Below are 14,414 nucleotides of genomic sequence, written 5' to 3' on the forward strand. Positions count from 1 at the left end.
TGTAGATCAGTTCAGACGTTCTTTGCACAACAGTTTTTAGCATGGATAGGGACTGCAACCGCTGTGTTCGGATGCGAGCTGAGGTGGCATCCCTTCGCTAACAGCTGCAGGTAGTGTTGGCTTCGGTCACACAGCTTCAGGCTATTGCCAATGGGCATCACTATGGGGGTCTGGATGGGGGTTTGTCGGGGACGGCCAGCTCGTCCCACACATCTCCCGATAGGATTACAGCTGTGGCTGCACGGGATACTGCCCACATTGAGGCTGACCCCTCACCCGTGGTAGAGTGGGAGGTCGTCTCGAGGTGTGGCAGGGGGTGAAAGACATTCCGGAGGGCTGAACGGAAGGCCTCTCCAGTTTGTCTGACGAACCGGTTTCAGGCTCTGTCTCAGGCTGATACTGATCTTCGGCCGGACATGGCTGCTTGTCCTGTTCCAGAGGTTGCCCCTCAGTCTGCAAGATCTGGGCAGTCACTTACTGGTAGTTGGGAGCTCCAACGTCAGGTGCATAATGGGGCCCCTTAGGGATATGGCAGCAAGAGAGGGGAAGAAAACCAATGTGCACTCCGTGTGCATACTGGGGGGAGTCATTCCAGATGTGGAAAGGGTCCTTCCGGATGCCATGAAGGGTACAGGGTACACCCATCTGCAGGTGGTCGCTCATGTTGGCACCAGCGATGTGTGTCGCTATTGATCAGAGGAAATCCTCTCTGCTTCCGGCGGCTATCTGATTTGGTGAAGACTGCCAGTCTCGCTAGCGGGATGAAAGCAGAGCTCACCATCTGCAGCATCATCGACAGGACTGACTGTGGACCTTTGGTACAGAGCCGAGTGGAGGGTCTGAATCAGAGGCTGAGACGGTTCTGCGACCGTGTGGGCTGCAGATTCCTCGACTTGCGCCATACGGTGGTGGGGTTTCAGGTTCCGCTGGATAGGTCAGGAGTCCACTACACGCAGCAGGTGGCTACACGGGTAGCAGGGGTTGTGTGGCATGGACTGGGTGGTTTGTTAGGTTAGATGGCCTCGGGCAAGTACAGTAAGGGCAACAGCCTCAAAGGGTGTGGGGCAAAGTCAGGACATGCGGGGACCAAGCAGCAATCGGTATTGTAATTGTCAACTGTCGAAGCTGCATTGGTAAAGTACCAGAACTTCAAGCGCTGATAGAAAGCAGCGAAGCTGAAATCGTTATAGGTACGGAAAGCTGGCTGAAGCCAGAGATAAATTCTGCCTAAATTTTGACTAAGGTACAGACAGTGTTTAGAAAGGATAGATTGCATGCAACTGGTGGTGGCGTGTTTGTCGCTGTTAGTAGTAGTTTATCCTGTAGTGAAATAGAAGTGGATAGTTCCTGTGAATTATTATGGGTAGAGGTTACACTCAACAACCGAGCTAGGTTAATAATTGGCTCCTTTTACCGACCTCCCGACTCAGCAGCATTAGTGGCAGAACAACTGAGAGAAAATTTGGAATACATTTCACATAAATTTTCTCAGCATGTTATAGTCTTAGGTGGAGATTTCAATTTACCAGATATAGACTGGGACACTCAGATGTTTAGGACGGGTGGTAGGGACAGAGCATCGAGTGACATTATACTGAGTGCACTATCCGAAAATTACCTCGAGCAATTAAACAGAGAACTGACTCGTGGAGATAACATCTTGGACCTACTGATATCAAACTGACCTGAACTTTTCAACTCTGTAAGTGCAGAACAGGAAATCAGTGATCATAAGGCCGTTGCAGCATCCCTGAAGATGGAAGTTAATAGGAATATAAAAAAAGGGAGAAAGGTTTATCTGTTTAGCAAGAGTAATAGAAGGCAGATTCAGACTACATCACAGATCAAAACAAGAATTTCTGTTCCGACACTGACAATGCTGAGTGTTTATGGAAAAAGTTCAAGGCAATTGTAAAATGCATTATAGACAGGTACGTGCCGAGTAAAACTGTGAGCGATGGGAAAAACCCACCATGGTTCAACAACAAAGTTAGGAAACTACTGTGAAAGCAAAGAGAGCTTCACTGCAAGTTTAAATGCAGCCAGAACCTCTCAGACAAACAGAAGCTAAACAATGTCAAAGTTAGCGTAAGGAGGGCTATGCATGAAGCGTTCACTGAATTCAAAAGTAAAATTCTATGTACTGACTTGACAGAAAATCCTAGGAAGTTCTGGTCTTACATTAAATCAGTAAGTGGCTCGAAACAGCATATCCAGTCACTCCGAGATGATGATGGCATTGAAACAGAGGATGACACGCGTAAAGCTGAAATACTAAACACCTTTTTCCAAAGCTGTTTCACAGAGGAAGACCGCACTGCAGTTTTTTCTCTAAATCCTCGCACAAACAAAAAAAATGGCTGACATCGAAATAAGTGTCCAAGGAATAGAAAAGCAACTGGAATCACTCAACAGAGTAAAGTCCACTGGACCTGACGGGATACCAATTCGATTCTACACAGAGTACGCGAAAGAACTTGCCCCCCTTCTAACAGCCGTGTACTGCAAGTCTCTAGAGGAATGGAAGGTTCCAAATGATTGGAAAAGAGCACAGGTAGTCCCAGTCTTCAAGAAGGGTCGTCGAGCAGATGCGCAAAACTATAGACCTGTATCTCTGACGTCGATCTGTTGTAGAATTTTAGAACATGTTTTTTGCTCGCGTATCATGTCGTTTCTGGAAACCCAGAATCTACTCTGTAGGAATCAACATGGATTCTGGAAACAGCGATTGTGTGAGACCCAACTCGCTTTATTTGTTCATGAGACCCAGAAAATATTAGATACAGACTCCCAGGTAGATGCTATTTTCCTTGACTTCCGAAAGGCATTCGATACAGTTCCACACTGTCGCCTGATAAACAAAGTAAGAGCCTACAGAATATCAGACCAGCTGTGTGGCTGGATTGAAGAGTTTTTAGTAAACAGAACACAGCATGTTGTTCTCAATGGAGAGACATCTACAGACGTTAAAGTAATCTCGGGCGTGCCACATGGGAGTGTTATGGGACCATTGCTTTTCACAATATATATAAATGACCTAGTAAATAGTGTCGCAAGTTCCATGCGGCTTTTCGCAGATGATGCTGTAGTATACAGAGAGGTTGCAGCATTAGAAAATGGTAGCGAAATGCAGGAAGATCTGCAGCGGATAGGCACTTGGTGCAGGGAGTGGCAACTGACCCTTAACATAGACAAATGTAATGTATTGCGAATACATAGAAAGAAGGATCCCTTATTGTATGATTATATGATAGCGGAACAAACACTGGTAGCAGTTACTTCTGTAAAATATCTGGGAGTATGCGTGCGGAATGATTTGAAGTAGAATGATCATATAAAATTAATTGTTGGTAAGGCAGGTACCAGGTTGAGATTCATTGGGAGATTCCTTAGAAAATGTAGTCCGTCAACAAAGGAGGTGGCTTACAAAACACTCGTTTGACCTATACTTGAGTGTTGCTCATCAGTGTGGGATCCATACCAGGTCGGGTTGGCAGAGGGGATGGAGAGGATCCAAGGAGGAGTGGCACATTTCATCACAGGGTTATTTGGTAACCGTGATAGCGTTATGGAGATGTTTAGCAAACTCAAGTGGCAGACTCTGCAAGAGAGATGCTCTGCATCGCGGTGTAGCTTGCTCGCCAGGTTTCGAGAGGGTGCATTTCTGGATGAGGTATCGAATATATTGCTTCCCCCTACTTATACCTCCCAAGGAGATCACGAATGTAAAATTAGAGAGATTCGAGTGCGCACGGAGGCTTTCCGACAGTCGTTCTTCCCGCAAACCATACGCGAGTGGAACAGAAAAGGGAGGTAATGACAGTGGCACGTTAAGTGCCCTCCGCCACACACTGTTGGGTGGCTTGTGGAGTATAAATGTAGATGTAGATGTAGATTAGATACAGACATCTTTTTTGTGCTCTCACCAAAAATAATAGGTGTCAAACACAACTGTAATCATTAGCAAGATACTGATGATTATAGTTGTGTTTGAGGCAGATTCAGAGAGGACAACGCACCTGTTAAAAATTAATGGCTCATTAGAATTTCAGACTTTTTATTTTGATTTTAATAAGATTGCTTGTAAATAATTACAGTGGGCAGTAACAAGGACAGCAAAGCAGTTGAGTGCAAAATCATTAAGTCGGTAGTATGTCTGTGTTTGAGGTGGTTGTGGTATCATACAAACAGCCTGCATGAACTAATTAGCAATGTGGCATCTGTGTACCCAAATAACTGGACACTAACATCTTACTGATACAAATTATAATCACTTCCAATTTAGGTTTTATTTAAACAAAAGCATTCTTCCAGTTACTGCAATATTAAGTAGGAATTATTTAATATTTTCAGCATTCCGCCATGAAAAGTCTTCCAAGATGCATGGGTTGACTGTACTGAAGTTGTGTACAATAACACAGTATGCAGTCTTTCTCTTTGTGATATGTGAATCAGTTGTAGATTTATCCAATTATATACTTCACCTCTTGGAAAAAGTGGGCAGTAAAAGTTACGCAGCAGAGCTCCACATTCACACTGGCACCACTCTGCTTCAATTTACATGGTTTTGCTTCTCAGCAGTACAATATGCCACTATCTTGGTTGCTTATGTTCCCACCAACAGCAGCCTACTTATGCAATGGTCAGTATAATCTGTTGAGGCTCTTTATAGTGTTGATATATGAGGATTGCCCAGAAAGTAATGCACTGCATTTTTCTTCTTCAACAATTCTCTATTGAACATAATGAGAATTACACATAATGTCCATCCCATTCCATGCGAAACAAGGGCATGTATGCCCTGTCGGTACCAATCCTTGTCCTGGTGGCGGAGCCAGTACTTCACTGTGTGAATCACCTCCTCATCACCCTCAAAATGTCTCCAATGAAAGGCATCCTGTAATGGCTCAAACAAGCGAATGGAAACATCAGCTCGCTGCAGCATGTTAGGTGGGACAGCCATGAATGGTCTCCCCAACCACTGCAAATCGTGGAGCTCCACCTACCTGCCTTCTTATGACCCCACCCTGTGACTAACTGTACTTCTGTCAACAGTGGATGCTCCATAGACTTTGCACAAGCATTTGTGAATATTCCCCACAGTTTCTTTCTCTGCAATGAGAAATTCAATGACAGTATGTTGCTTGTAACGTACACCATGTACATTCACCATTTTGAAACTTTCCTGCAGCTACACTGTGTCAGAAATGATGGAAACTTGGCGCACTCACTCAGGAGGCTTCAATAATACATACGTAACATTGTTTTTGGATGAGAAAAAAAATGTGGTGCATTATTACTTTCTGGGCAACCCTTGTAATATTCAGCTGCATACTCATGAATAATTAGTCATTTACATTAGCGACAAGTATGTTATCCACGTCACAAGATAAGAAATTACAACTTTCAGTTCTTCAAACTCCACACCAAGGTCCACAGTCACCATGCTGTGGGACCTGGTGTTGAAGGCTGGGGGAAGCAGTTAGCCATGCTTCCCAAAACTCTAGCTGCCACTTGTGCAACCTGTTTAGAGGCCATCTGACCTTGTCTGAATCATAGCACTTAGTGAGTGCAAACTTATGAATTTTGCTGAGAATCGGAAAAATTGCCAGCACTAATCCCAAGATATTGTATATAACAACAACTACAATCATCCTGTGCAGTAAGTTTCCCCTCACCTGCAGTACTGGGTGACTTTCCCAAAATCTACCCCTTTTCCTAGACCTCTCCAGTCCTTTTTGTTCATCTCTCTTTCTTTCCCTTCGACCCTTCTGCCTGAAGAACGAGCCACTGGCTCTTACAGCTTGCCTAATTACAACTCATAAAATACTGTATAGTATCAAATTTGCCAACCCATGCAAGGGACAGTATTAAACTTTAACATTTCCATTAGTTTAGCCACTGTTTCCAGTTTATGCTGGCTAAGCAGTGCTTACCTTGCATCCATTGAATACATGCCATTGAGGTGGTTGATGTCTGCCACAATATATCCAATGTATTGTTGGTTGGGAGTATAAAGTGAAATAAGTTGCAGTAATTTTCTGTTTGAAATTAACTTTTACTTCACTGAAGAATACCTCCATAGGAGTTTTAAACAGTATTTAAGCTCTAATGTAATTCACAATGACATTGCAACATTCAAAAATATTATACATTTAAATACTGGTGGTCCTCTTACATTGGACTCAAGCGAAACATACTCTTTGAACTTTCACACACACACACACACACACACACACACACACACACACACACAAACTATTTGTGAATAAAGTATTCCAAAATAAAACTATATCTTTTACACATCAAATCACATTCCATTCTACAATAAATATTACTAAAAGCACCAAAAATGTAAATCTGGTATAAAATAATCACATAGGGAACACAGAACAGCACAGTATAAGACCACACCCTGAATTCTTGTAAGGATATGCTTCTCTGACAAATTACTTGGAACTTTGGAGATTCTGTGAGCTTATAACTTATCCCAGAATGTGGCAGGAATCACACACAAGACAAATATTGAACAGGTACATGAATTTAAGAATACTGTATGAATTCCTCCTTAATCTTTTGAAAATAGTCTGTTATGGAGGAAGAATACCATGCCAAAAGGCCATCTGTTCCTTGTCTAAACTACTTTCCATATTTAGTTCGACGTTAATGTCCAGAAATGCTGAATTCTGTTTAGTGAATGCTTCCCATTTTGGTATAAGATGTGATGTTTCATTTGGTGTTGGATCACTGAAAAATAAATATACATGTTTAGTGCTACAGTTTAATAATATATAATGAAAACTTATTCTCATGAAAATTAAACACTGTGATAAGCATAGCTCTGATTTATATAAAACTCCTAGTTCTGACTGAATTCACTGTGAATACTATAAAGAACTGAAATAATTAAGCAAAGCAATTTTGAATATAGCGAAACATGAAACTGGGCAAAACCAAAACAGATAAACATATAAATCACAAATAAAGATTGTTAAGTAAATAAGCCTAAGGACATGACTAACGTTGCTGTATTACTAAAGTAATTGTTTGCGATCAAGCAGCAAGGAATCTTCCCATACAGTTACAATTAACAATGAACCTTACACAAAGCTGCTGCTACCCCAACTGAGGAGAAAATCAATGGGATCATGCATAAATTTAGGAGTAAAATGTTCACAGGTCTAGACAAGGTCCTGATGTGTATGCTAAAATACTGTATTAGCAGCATAAAAGCACCCCTAATAGATATTATAAGTGAGTCTTTACAATTTGTTGCCTTCCTGATTATCTAGAGCAAGCAAAGGTTCTTCCCATACTCAAAGTATATGACACAGAAAATGTAAAGAATTACAGACCAGCTTCAGTACTGCCTTCTTTTTCAAAAATAACAGAAATGTTTATGAAAAACAGATTTATAGTTTATATAAACACATACTTCTGTGTAAAGAAAAACTTGGTATCATATCTGGAAAAGGAAAGGAAGCTGCTGCAGAAAAATTTACAATAGTCGTTTCAGAAGTCTTGGATTAATGAGAACATGTAACAGGTCTTTTTCTAGATCTCAATAAAGCATTTGACACAGTTGGAATCCAAATCTTCTATGTAAACTTGAAGCACTGGAAATGAAGGGACTTAAGGTCCTACGTAGCAGGCAGAGTGCAAGGGGTGGAGATTTTCCAAATTTCCACTGACTTGCAAAATAAAGAGTGTCTTTGGAGGAATGGCTAGTATTCAGAGAAATGACAGGAAAGATCATTTGAAGTAAAAAGTCCAGTCTGTAAAATGCATACCTTAAGAGCTATGAACAATACTATGAAACAAGTCTCTTCTACTGCTAGCTGTTTACTTTCCGTATTTTGAGAGGTGGAAGCAATAGATCAAAAAAAGAAAAAATGCCCAGTAAATATGGGCTTTAATATGCATACGTCAAGAACTATACGCACTTATTTGTCTTTGCTAATGAAGCACATTTCTTCTACTGAACAAGTGTTCATAGTTCTTAAGGTGTGTGTTTTAGAGCCCAAGTTTACTACACTTTTTCACTTTTAATGACCATTCTTGTCATTTCCCTGAATACTGACCACTCCTGGGACACTCTGTACAGGGAAACATCTTTCAGAAGCAAAATATTTGTACACTGTAGTCCGTCAAGTGAGTGTTAGGCCCTATAATGTTCCTTATTTACACTAATAACATTCCACTGTGAATCACACAGTATGAAACAATGTTATTTGTTGATGACAGAAATATACAATAATTACAGATGGTCATCAGAAATGTTAGGAGAAAAGCTGACAAGGTGCTTATGGTCATCTGCAATTGGTCAACAACCCATAAGGTAACACTTAATATAAAAAGACTTGTAACATGAACTTCTATGTAAGTAAAAAACCTAAAGAAAACAAGGCTTAAAAGTACAAAATGAGACCACAGAGTTTGTGGGTAACACAAATTTTTTAGGTATGTATGTAGGTCAGCAATTAAAATGGGATGAACACATCTGAGTAACTGGACAAAAAAGTAGCACAGCATGCTACATCGTACAAATATAAAGCACAGTGTATTCGCACAGGACTGTATATTTTGTACACAAATATTCTATCATCAGTAATGGTGTAATGCTCTCAGGTGCAAATGTTGAACATATTTAAAATGTGTTCAAGCTGCAAAAACTGGTCTTCAAAATAATAACTAAGGGTCACAAATGTGGCCACTGCATTGATCTATTTAAAAAATGGAATATTTCATGGTTCCAAGTGACTGTCTTTCAAATCAAAGTTTTTGTACAAAGAAACATTGAGCAGTAAGTGGTAATCAGTTTCATAAATGATCGCCAAACCAGATTCAGTGGTTACATACATCTGGATATAAAGATAAAGTCAAGACCTAAACCAGTATTGTTTGTAATGAATAAAATCCACGATGGTTGTAATTTCAAAGTTCCTTTATCCATGATGATGAATCCAAGTAACAGCTGTGGATGTCCCACTAAGAATATATTAAACCACTACATATTACCAAGAAGCAAAACAGATAAGAAATAAGTAAATTTACAATGTGTTTTACAGTATATTTACTAAAAAACTAGTATTTATTCAGTCAAAGAGTTCATTCAAATTATTATGATTAAACCATCAGGCTGACCAATAACAACATAACCTGTAAGGTTGGAGTAAACTTGTATCAGAATACGTGTCTAGTTTGTAAATTATACAGTGTAATCTAAAAATGAAGGTGCAGTATCAGAGGAGTCTTGTGATTCACTTCTCTTGTGTGAATCTGTTCTTTCTGTTCCTTTAAGTTAACCTTATGTAACTGAGAGAGAACCAGAATATATTTGTCTATATCAAGAATATCTCGTATATATCGTTTTCCTCACGTTTCTTATCTTAGATACCTCATCTATAAATAATGAATGTAAATATAATGATGCCATCCAAGCTGGCTGTGGATGGATGAATAAATAAACAAATAAAAAATAAAAAAGGAAATTTTGTATCATTCATTGTAATTTTTAAATTACCGATCTAGGGTGCAGTCACCAATGACAACTAATATATGTGCAAAGTTTCCATTATGTAATTCATCATCATGATACACTGGTGTGCAAAATGGACAAAAGTAACTTTGGCATGGTATGTCACTGCCAAGTACTGTAGCTTGATGAAACGTGGACCATAGGTGGAAGGAACTGCTACAATATAGTACAGGAAATAACTGAAAGTATTACACAGTGAGACTAACAGAAATAACACTTCTGTTCAAAGACAGTAATTACATGACGTCATTGCAGTTCATAATGGGCATCCCGTATACCACAAAAGGTGGAATGTGGGTTGCAACAGGGTACGTGTGATCACTATCGATGGCAATTTATGCTCTGCAGTACCAGAATGTTGGTAAGGACATTTTGTTGTCTGGTGATCCAGTCCTCAATGAGTGTGATTGACAACTGCCTGACAGTTGCTGGTGCATGTGGACATGTTGTTGTAGTACTTCTCCCCAATACATCCCATATGTGCTTGATGGGATTTAACTTGGCAGGTGGAGGGGGGAAGGGGTCAGACAGACCAGCCCATTTTCTGAATATCCTTTCATGGCAAGAGCTCCTACAACTATGCTGTTTGATGCGGTTGCACACTATCATCCAGAAAAATTAAGTCAGGGCTGAATGCACTCCTAAATAGGTGCACAGGGGAAGGAGTACAGTGTCAGAATTGGAGGTCATACACCAATTAAACATGGTGTGGACCATAACTCCCCAACCACCAAAACAATCATGTTTAACAATGCTGGATGTAGCCTCATATGGTGAGAGATGGGAACAAGTAATGCTCCCAAGAACATCGTCAAACATGATTGATGAGGCATAATGTTGCATGGGTGTACTGACCAGATCTAATCTTTGGACACAGTCCATTGACCAGTCAATGTTATTGTGACCTGTGATCACAATGTGCATCTTTTCAGATGTGCATTCAGCCCTGACTTCATTTTTATGGGTGACAATGCAGAACTGCATCAAATAGCATTGGTGGAGGAGGTCTTGGGGCAATAGAATGCTCAGCAAATGAACTATCCTCTCCATTCCCTACAACTTAAATCGCATCAAGCACATGTGGGATGCATTGTGGAGATGTACTGCAGTGTGCCCACATGAACCATTGACCATCCAGTGGTTGTTAACCACTCTTGTTCAAAAATGGAACACCAAACAACAAGAACTCCTTACCAACCAGCAAGGGAGTGTATTGCAGAGCATGCATTGCCTTCCATTCCTATCAAGAACCATGTCTCACATTTTGTAATATCCAGAGTACATCATAAAGTGCAGTGACTTCAGTGTAATTAATATCTGTGAACAAAAGTGTCATTTCTGTTAGTCTCAATAATTCTTTCAGTCGCCTTCTATATTCTACTGCAGCAGTTATTTCTATACATGGTCCAAATTCCATTGAATTACATCACTTGGCAGTGACACATAATGCCAAAGTTATTTTTGTCCTCAAAATTTGCACACCAATACAATATGTACTCCATTAAATAAATATATTGTAGTATTTACAAGTGGCTGTATGTACAAAATAATATTTGTGATAACTTAATTTTTATTTTAAATTGCCCTTTTCCATTTGCAAAAATCATTTACATTTGTATCTTTATAAATTGCAGCTCATTTGTGCACACATAGTCACTGGATTCTGGAAATAATGTGTGTATCTGAACGTGGAGCAAGTGAAATATTCTGACATATGATAACATTGCCATCAAGATTTCAGATAGTATTCAGAGCTGGACAAAAGCCCTCTCTACACTTTTCTATACATTGTAGTCTCCAGTAAAACAAATCCATGTTCCTCCTGCATGTTTTTCAATGTCATGTACCTGCATCCCTTTAGGTCACTGTCCAGAACCTTTATTTTCTCTTAGGAACTTCATTGGCCTATGAACTATTTGCTCATCAACATGCCCTGACCATCTGTATTTCATTTTTGTTACACTCATAATTACAGGTTACACTCCAGTGTTTTCTCTGATCCATTAGTTCATTTTTTTCTGATCCTTCTAGTTATTCACAACATGGAACTTTCCATTGCTACCTGAGCAGCTCAGAGTTTCAAACAATTTACGCATTATAAGTCTGTGTTTCACTGTCATAATTCAAAACTGGTAATACACACATACAATGAAGTAATATTAAAACTTTGTTCTGAAAACTCTAGTATGCCAGGATCAATCCAAGCCATGATTTGGTGTTTTGTGTATTTCTTTACTTTCCCATTCAATTATTGTCTTCAACTGCCCTAATTAGGAAAACTGATAAACTGGATTTATGACCTCATTGGTGATTTTATTTGTAATGCTTTTCAAATTCAAAATGCTATTTAATAGTTGCCTTCTTGTACCTGAAATCTTTTGCTTCCTTCATTTCTGCACCATCTTTTTCTGTTTAATGAAAGATGTTTTAGTTTTGTTAAATAACTGCTTCTTTCATCTGTTTCTGTACAATCTTTATTTTCTAGATGATGAACATGTTACTTAATTAAAATTGGCATACCTCCCTAATCTGAAATAAGTTGTCATAATCTATATTTTTTTAAAAATTTGGTGCTTGATGAGTATGTTTCTCTCTATCTTTGTGTGTAATTTACATGTGTAAGTGTAGATCATTCACAGTTTCAAAGTGGCTTAGAACCATTCCATCCTCTCCAATTTATTGTTTGGTAAAGTATAATCAGTTTAATTTTTCTTTCCATTTGTGCCTGTCAGGTCCATCATCTGTTTGATATCTAATAGAAGAATGTGTTAAGAAAAAACATAGGGACATCTGCGGCAACTTCTACCTTCTTAAGACCTCTGATAATTTAAAGTTATGAGAGAGGTATGCACCTGAAGATAAAAGCTCATATAATATGAATAAAAGTTCAATGGAGGAACAAATCCATAGTCTTTTGTACAAATTCTGAACATTTTCATTTCCACCAAAGGCTGTCAACAAATTTTATTGGTTGAAAGTGCAATTTTGAATACTTACTATGAAGCAGCTGAAGCCATAGCACTTGTAATGGACATACATGAATCGAGACTGAAAGCAAACTATGTTGCAACAATGTTTAGCTCCTTGTTGGAACCAATAATTCTTCCTTCTGTACAATCAATATCAATGTATAATTTTAAAAAGTATCATTCTGCTAATAGTACCACATATAATTTTTTTAAAAAAACTTTCTTCTCATAGCACCAAGTCAAAAACAATAGTGTAGTTCTCATTTTTTGCTTTGTGCAGTTTTCTGTTAAACATGAAATCCAGTGAACACACGATTTTCAAAAATTTAACTTGTCCAACAAATATTTATACAAAAATGATATATAAATCAGTAGAAAATGCATATGGTGAACCAGTGATTTTCCCTCATCTTCAGTTCCACAACTTGTACCAATTTGTCATTCATTAGAGACGGCTACCCTTTGTTGTCCTCCGTTACACACATTCTCCTTTCCTTTGCTTGACTTTTGTGGACACACTCACAATCAGTTCATCAAGTACTTCACAAACATGACAGTCAATGTCAGCAACCAATTTATTCCTCATATTCAGGATCATGTGACTGATTAAATCGACTGATGCATCAATTTTCTTAAGCTGTATTTCAAACTGATAGTAGACATCAGCATTTGAGATGTCAATAATAAACAATAAAATCTTCAGTTCACCATTTGCTTCCACTAGCTTGGACACATGGGCACTCCTGCAGATGGAACTCAACTGTGTAAATTGTAAATTGGGCTATCTTCCTGTGTTCTGCTTGTAGGTACTTAAGATGTCTCATAAAAATATGAAAAAAGAACAAACACATCAGTTCCAAAATGCCCAGAAAAGACGACAATACTGCACTGTACTTGAATAGTGAATGGTATACAGGTAGACGTCACAAGGTTGAGTACATGCTGTTCCAGTCCTTTGGTTTCCTGAATTACTTAAGATAAATACTGTGATAATTCCTTTGAAAAGGGCATTGCTCATTTCCTTCACTATCTCTCCACAATCCATCATTGCTTCCATTTTTTGATGACTGTAATGCCTTACTGGCAATGGAAACATAATGTGAAGTAACAAATTTAGCAATATCTGTCAAAGTAATAAGTTTGAAAAATTACATTTTTGTCATGCTGAAATGATATTCATAGGAATGAGATGTACAAGGCACTCTGTTAAAGGACATCTTCTAAACATCATGAGCTACACTTTAAATGTTTTTAGCCAAACTGATACTCAGGTGTATAACCCATCATTAGTGGCATCTGATACAGATGAACAAACAACTGTATGTACATGACTTTCTACAACATGACAACTGTATACATAACAGCAGAAACATAATTCCGCTTACATTATATACCTCTATATCAATTATATCTAAAAACAAAGATGATGTGACTTACCAAATGAAAGTGCTGGCAGGTCGACAGACACACAAACAAACACAAACATACACATAAAATTCTAGCTTTCGCAACCAATGGTTGCTTCGTCAGGAAATAGGGAAGGAGAGGGAAAGATGAAAGGATGTGGGTTTTAAGGGAGAGGGTAAGGAGTCATTCCAATCCCGGGAGCGGAAAGACTTACCTTGGGGGAAAAAAGGACAGGTATACACTCGCGCACACACACACACTTATCCATCCGCACATACACAGACATGAGCAGACATTTGTAAGGGCAAAAAAAAAAAAATCTTTGCCTTTACAAATGTCTGCTCATGTCTGTGTATGTGCGGATGGATATGTGTGTGTGTGCGAGTGTATACCTGTCCTTTTTTCCCCCAAGGTAAGTCTTTCCGCTCCCGGAATTGGAATGACTCCTTACCCTCTCCCTTAAAACCCACATCCTTTCATCTTTCCCTCTCCTTCTCTCT

General features: G+C 39.0%; 1 protein-coding gene across 3 annotated transcripts in view; it reads right to left on the reverse strand.

The window, feature by feature from the left end:
- Window positions 1-6,037: 6,037 nt before the first annotated feature.
- Window positions 6,038-14,414, reverse strand: part of LOC126236948 (acetylcholinesterase-like) — a 184,080-nt gene continuing 175,703 nt past the window's right edge. For all 3 annotated transcript variants that reach the window (XM_049946642.1, XM_049946644.1, XM_049946643.1), the window contains exon 11: window positions 6,038-6,747. In XM_049946642.1, coding sequence (XP_049802599.1) covers window positions 6,591-6,747 — 157 coding nt within the window. In that variant the 3' untranslated portion in view covers window positions 6,038-6,590. The remainder of the gene's footprint in view (window positions 6,748-14,414) is intronic.

The sequence above is a fragment of the Schistocerca nitens genome, chromosome 2, assembly GCF_023898315.1.
Source record: "Schistocerca nitens isolate TAMUIC-IGC-003100 chromosome 2, iqSchNite1.1, whole genome shotgun sequence".
Lineage (NCBI taxonomy): Eukaryota > Metazoa > Arthropoda > Insecta > Orthoptera > Acrididae > Schistocerca > Schistocerca nitens.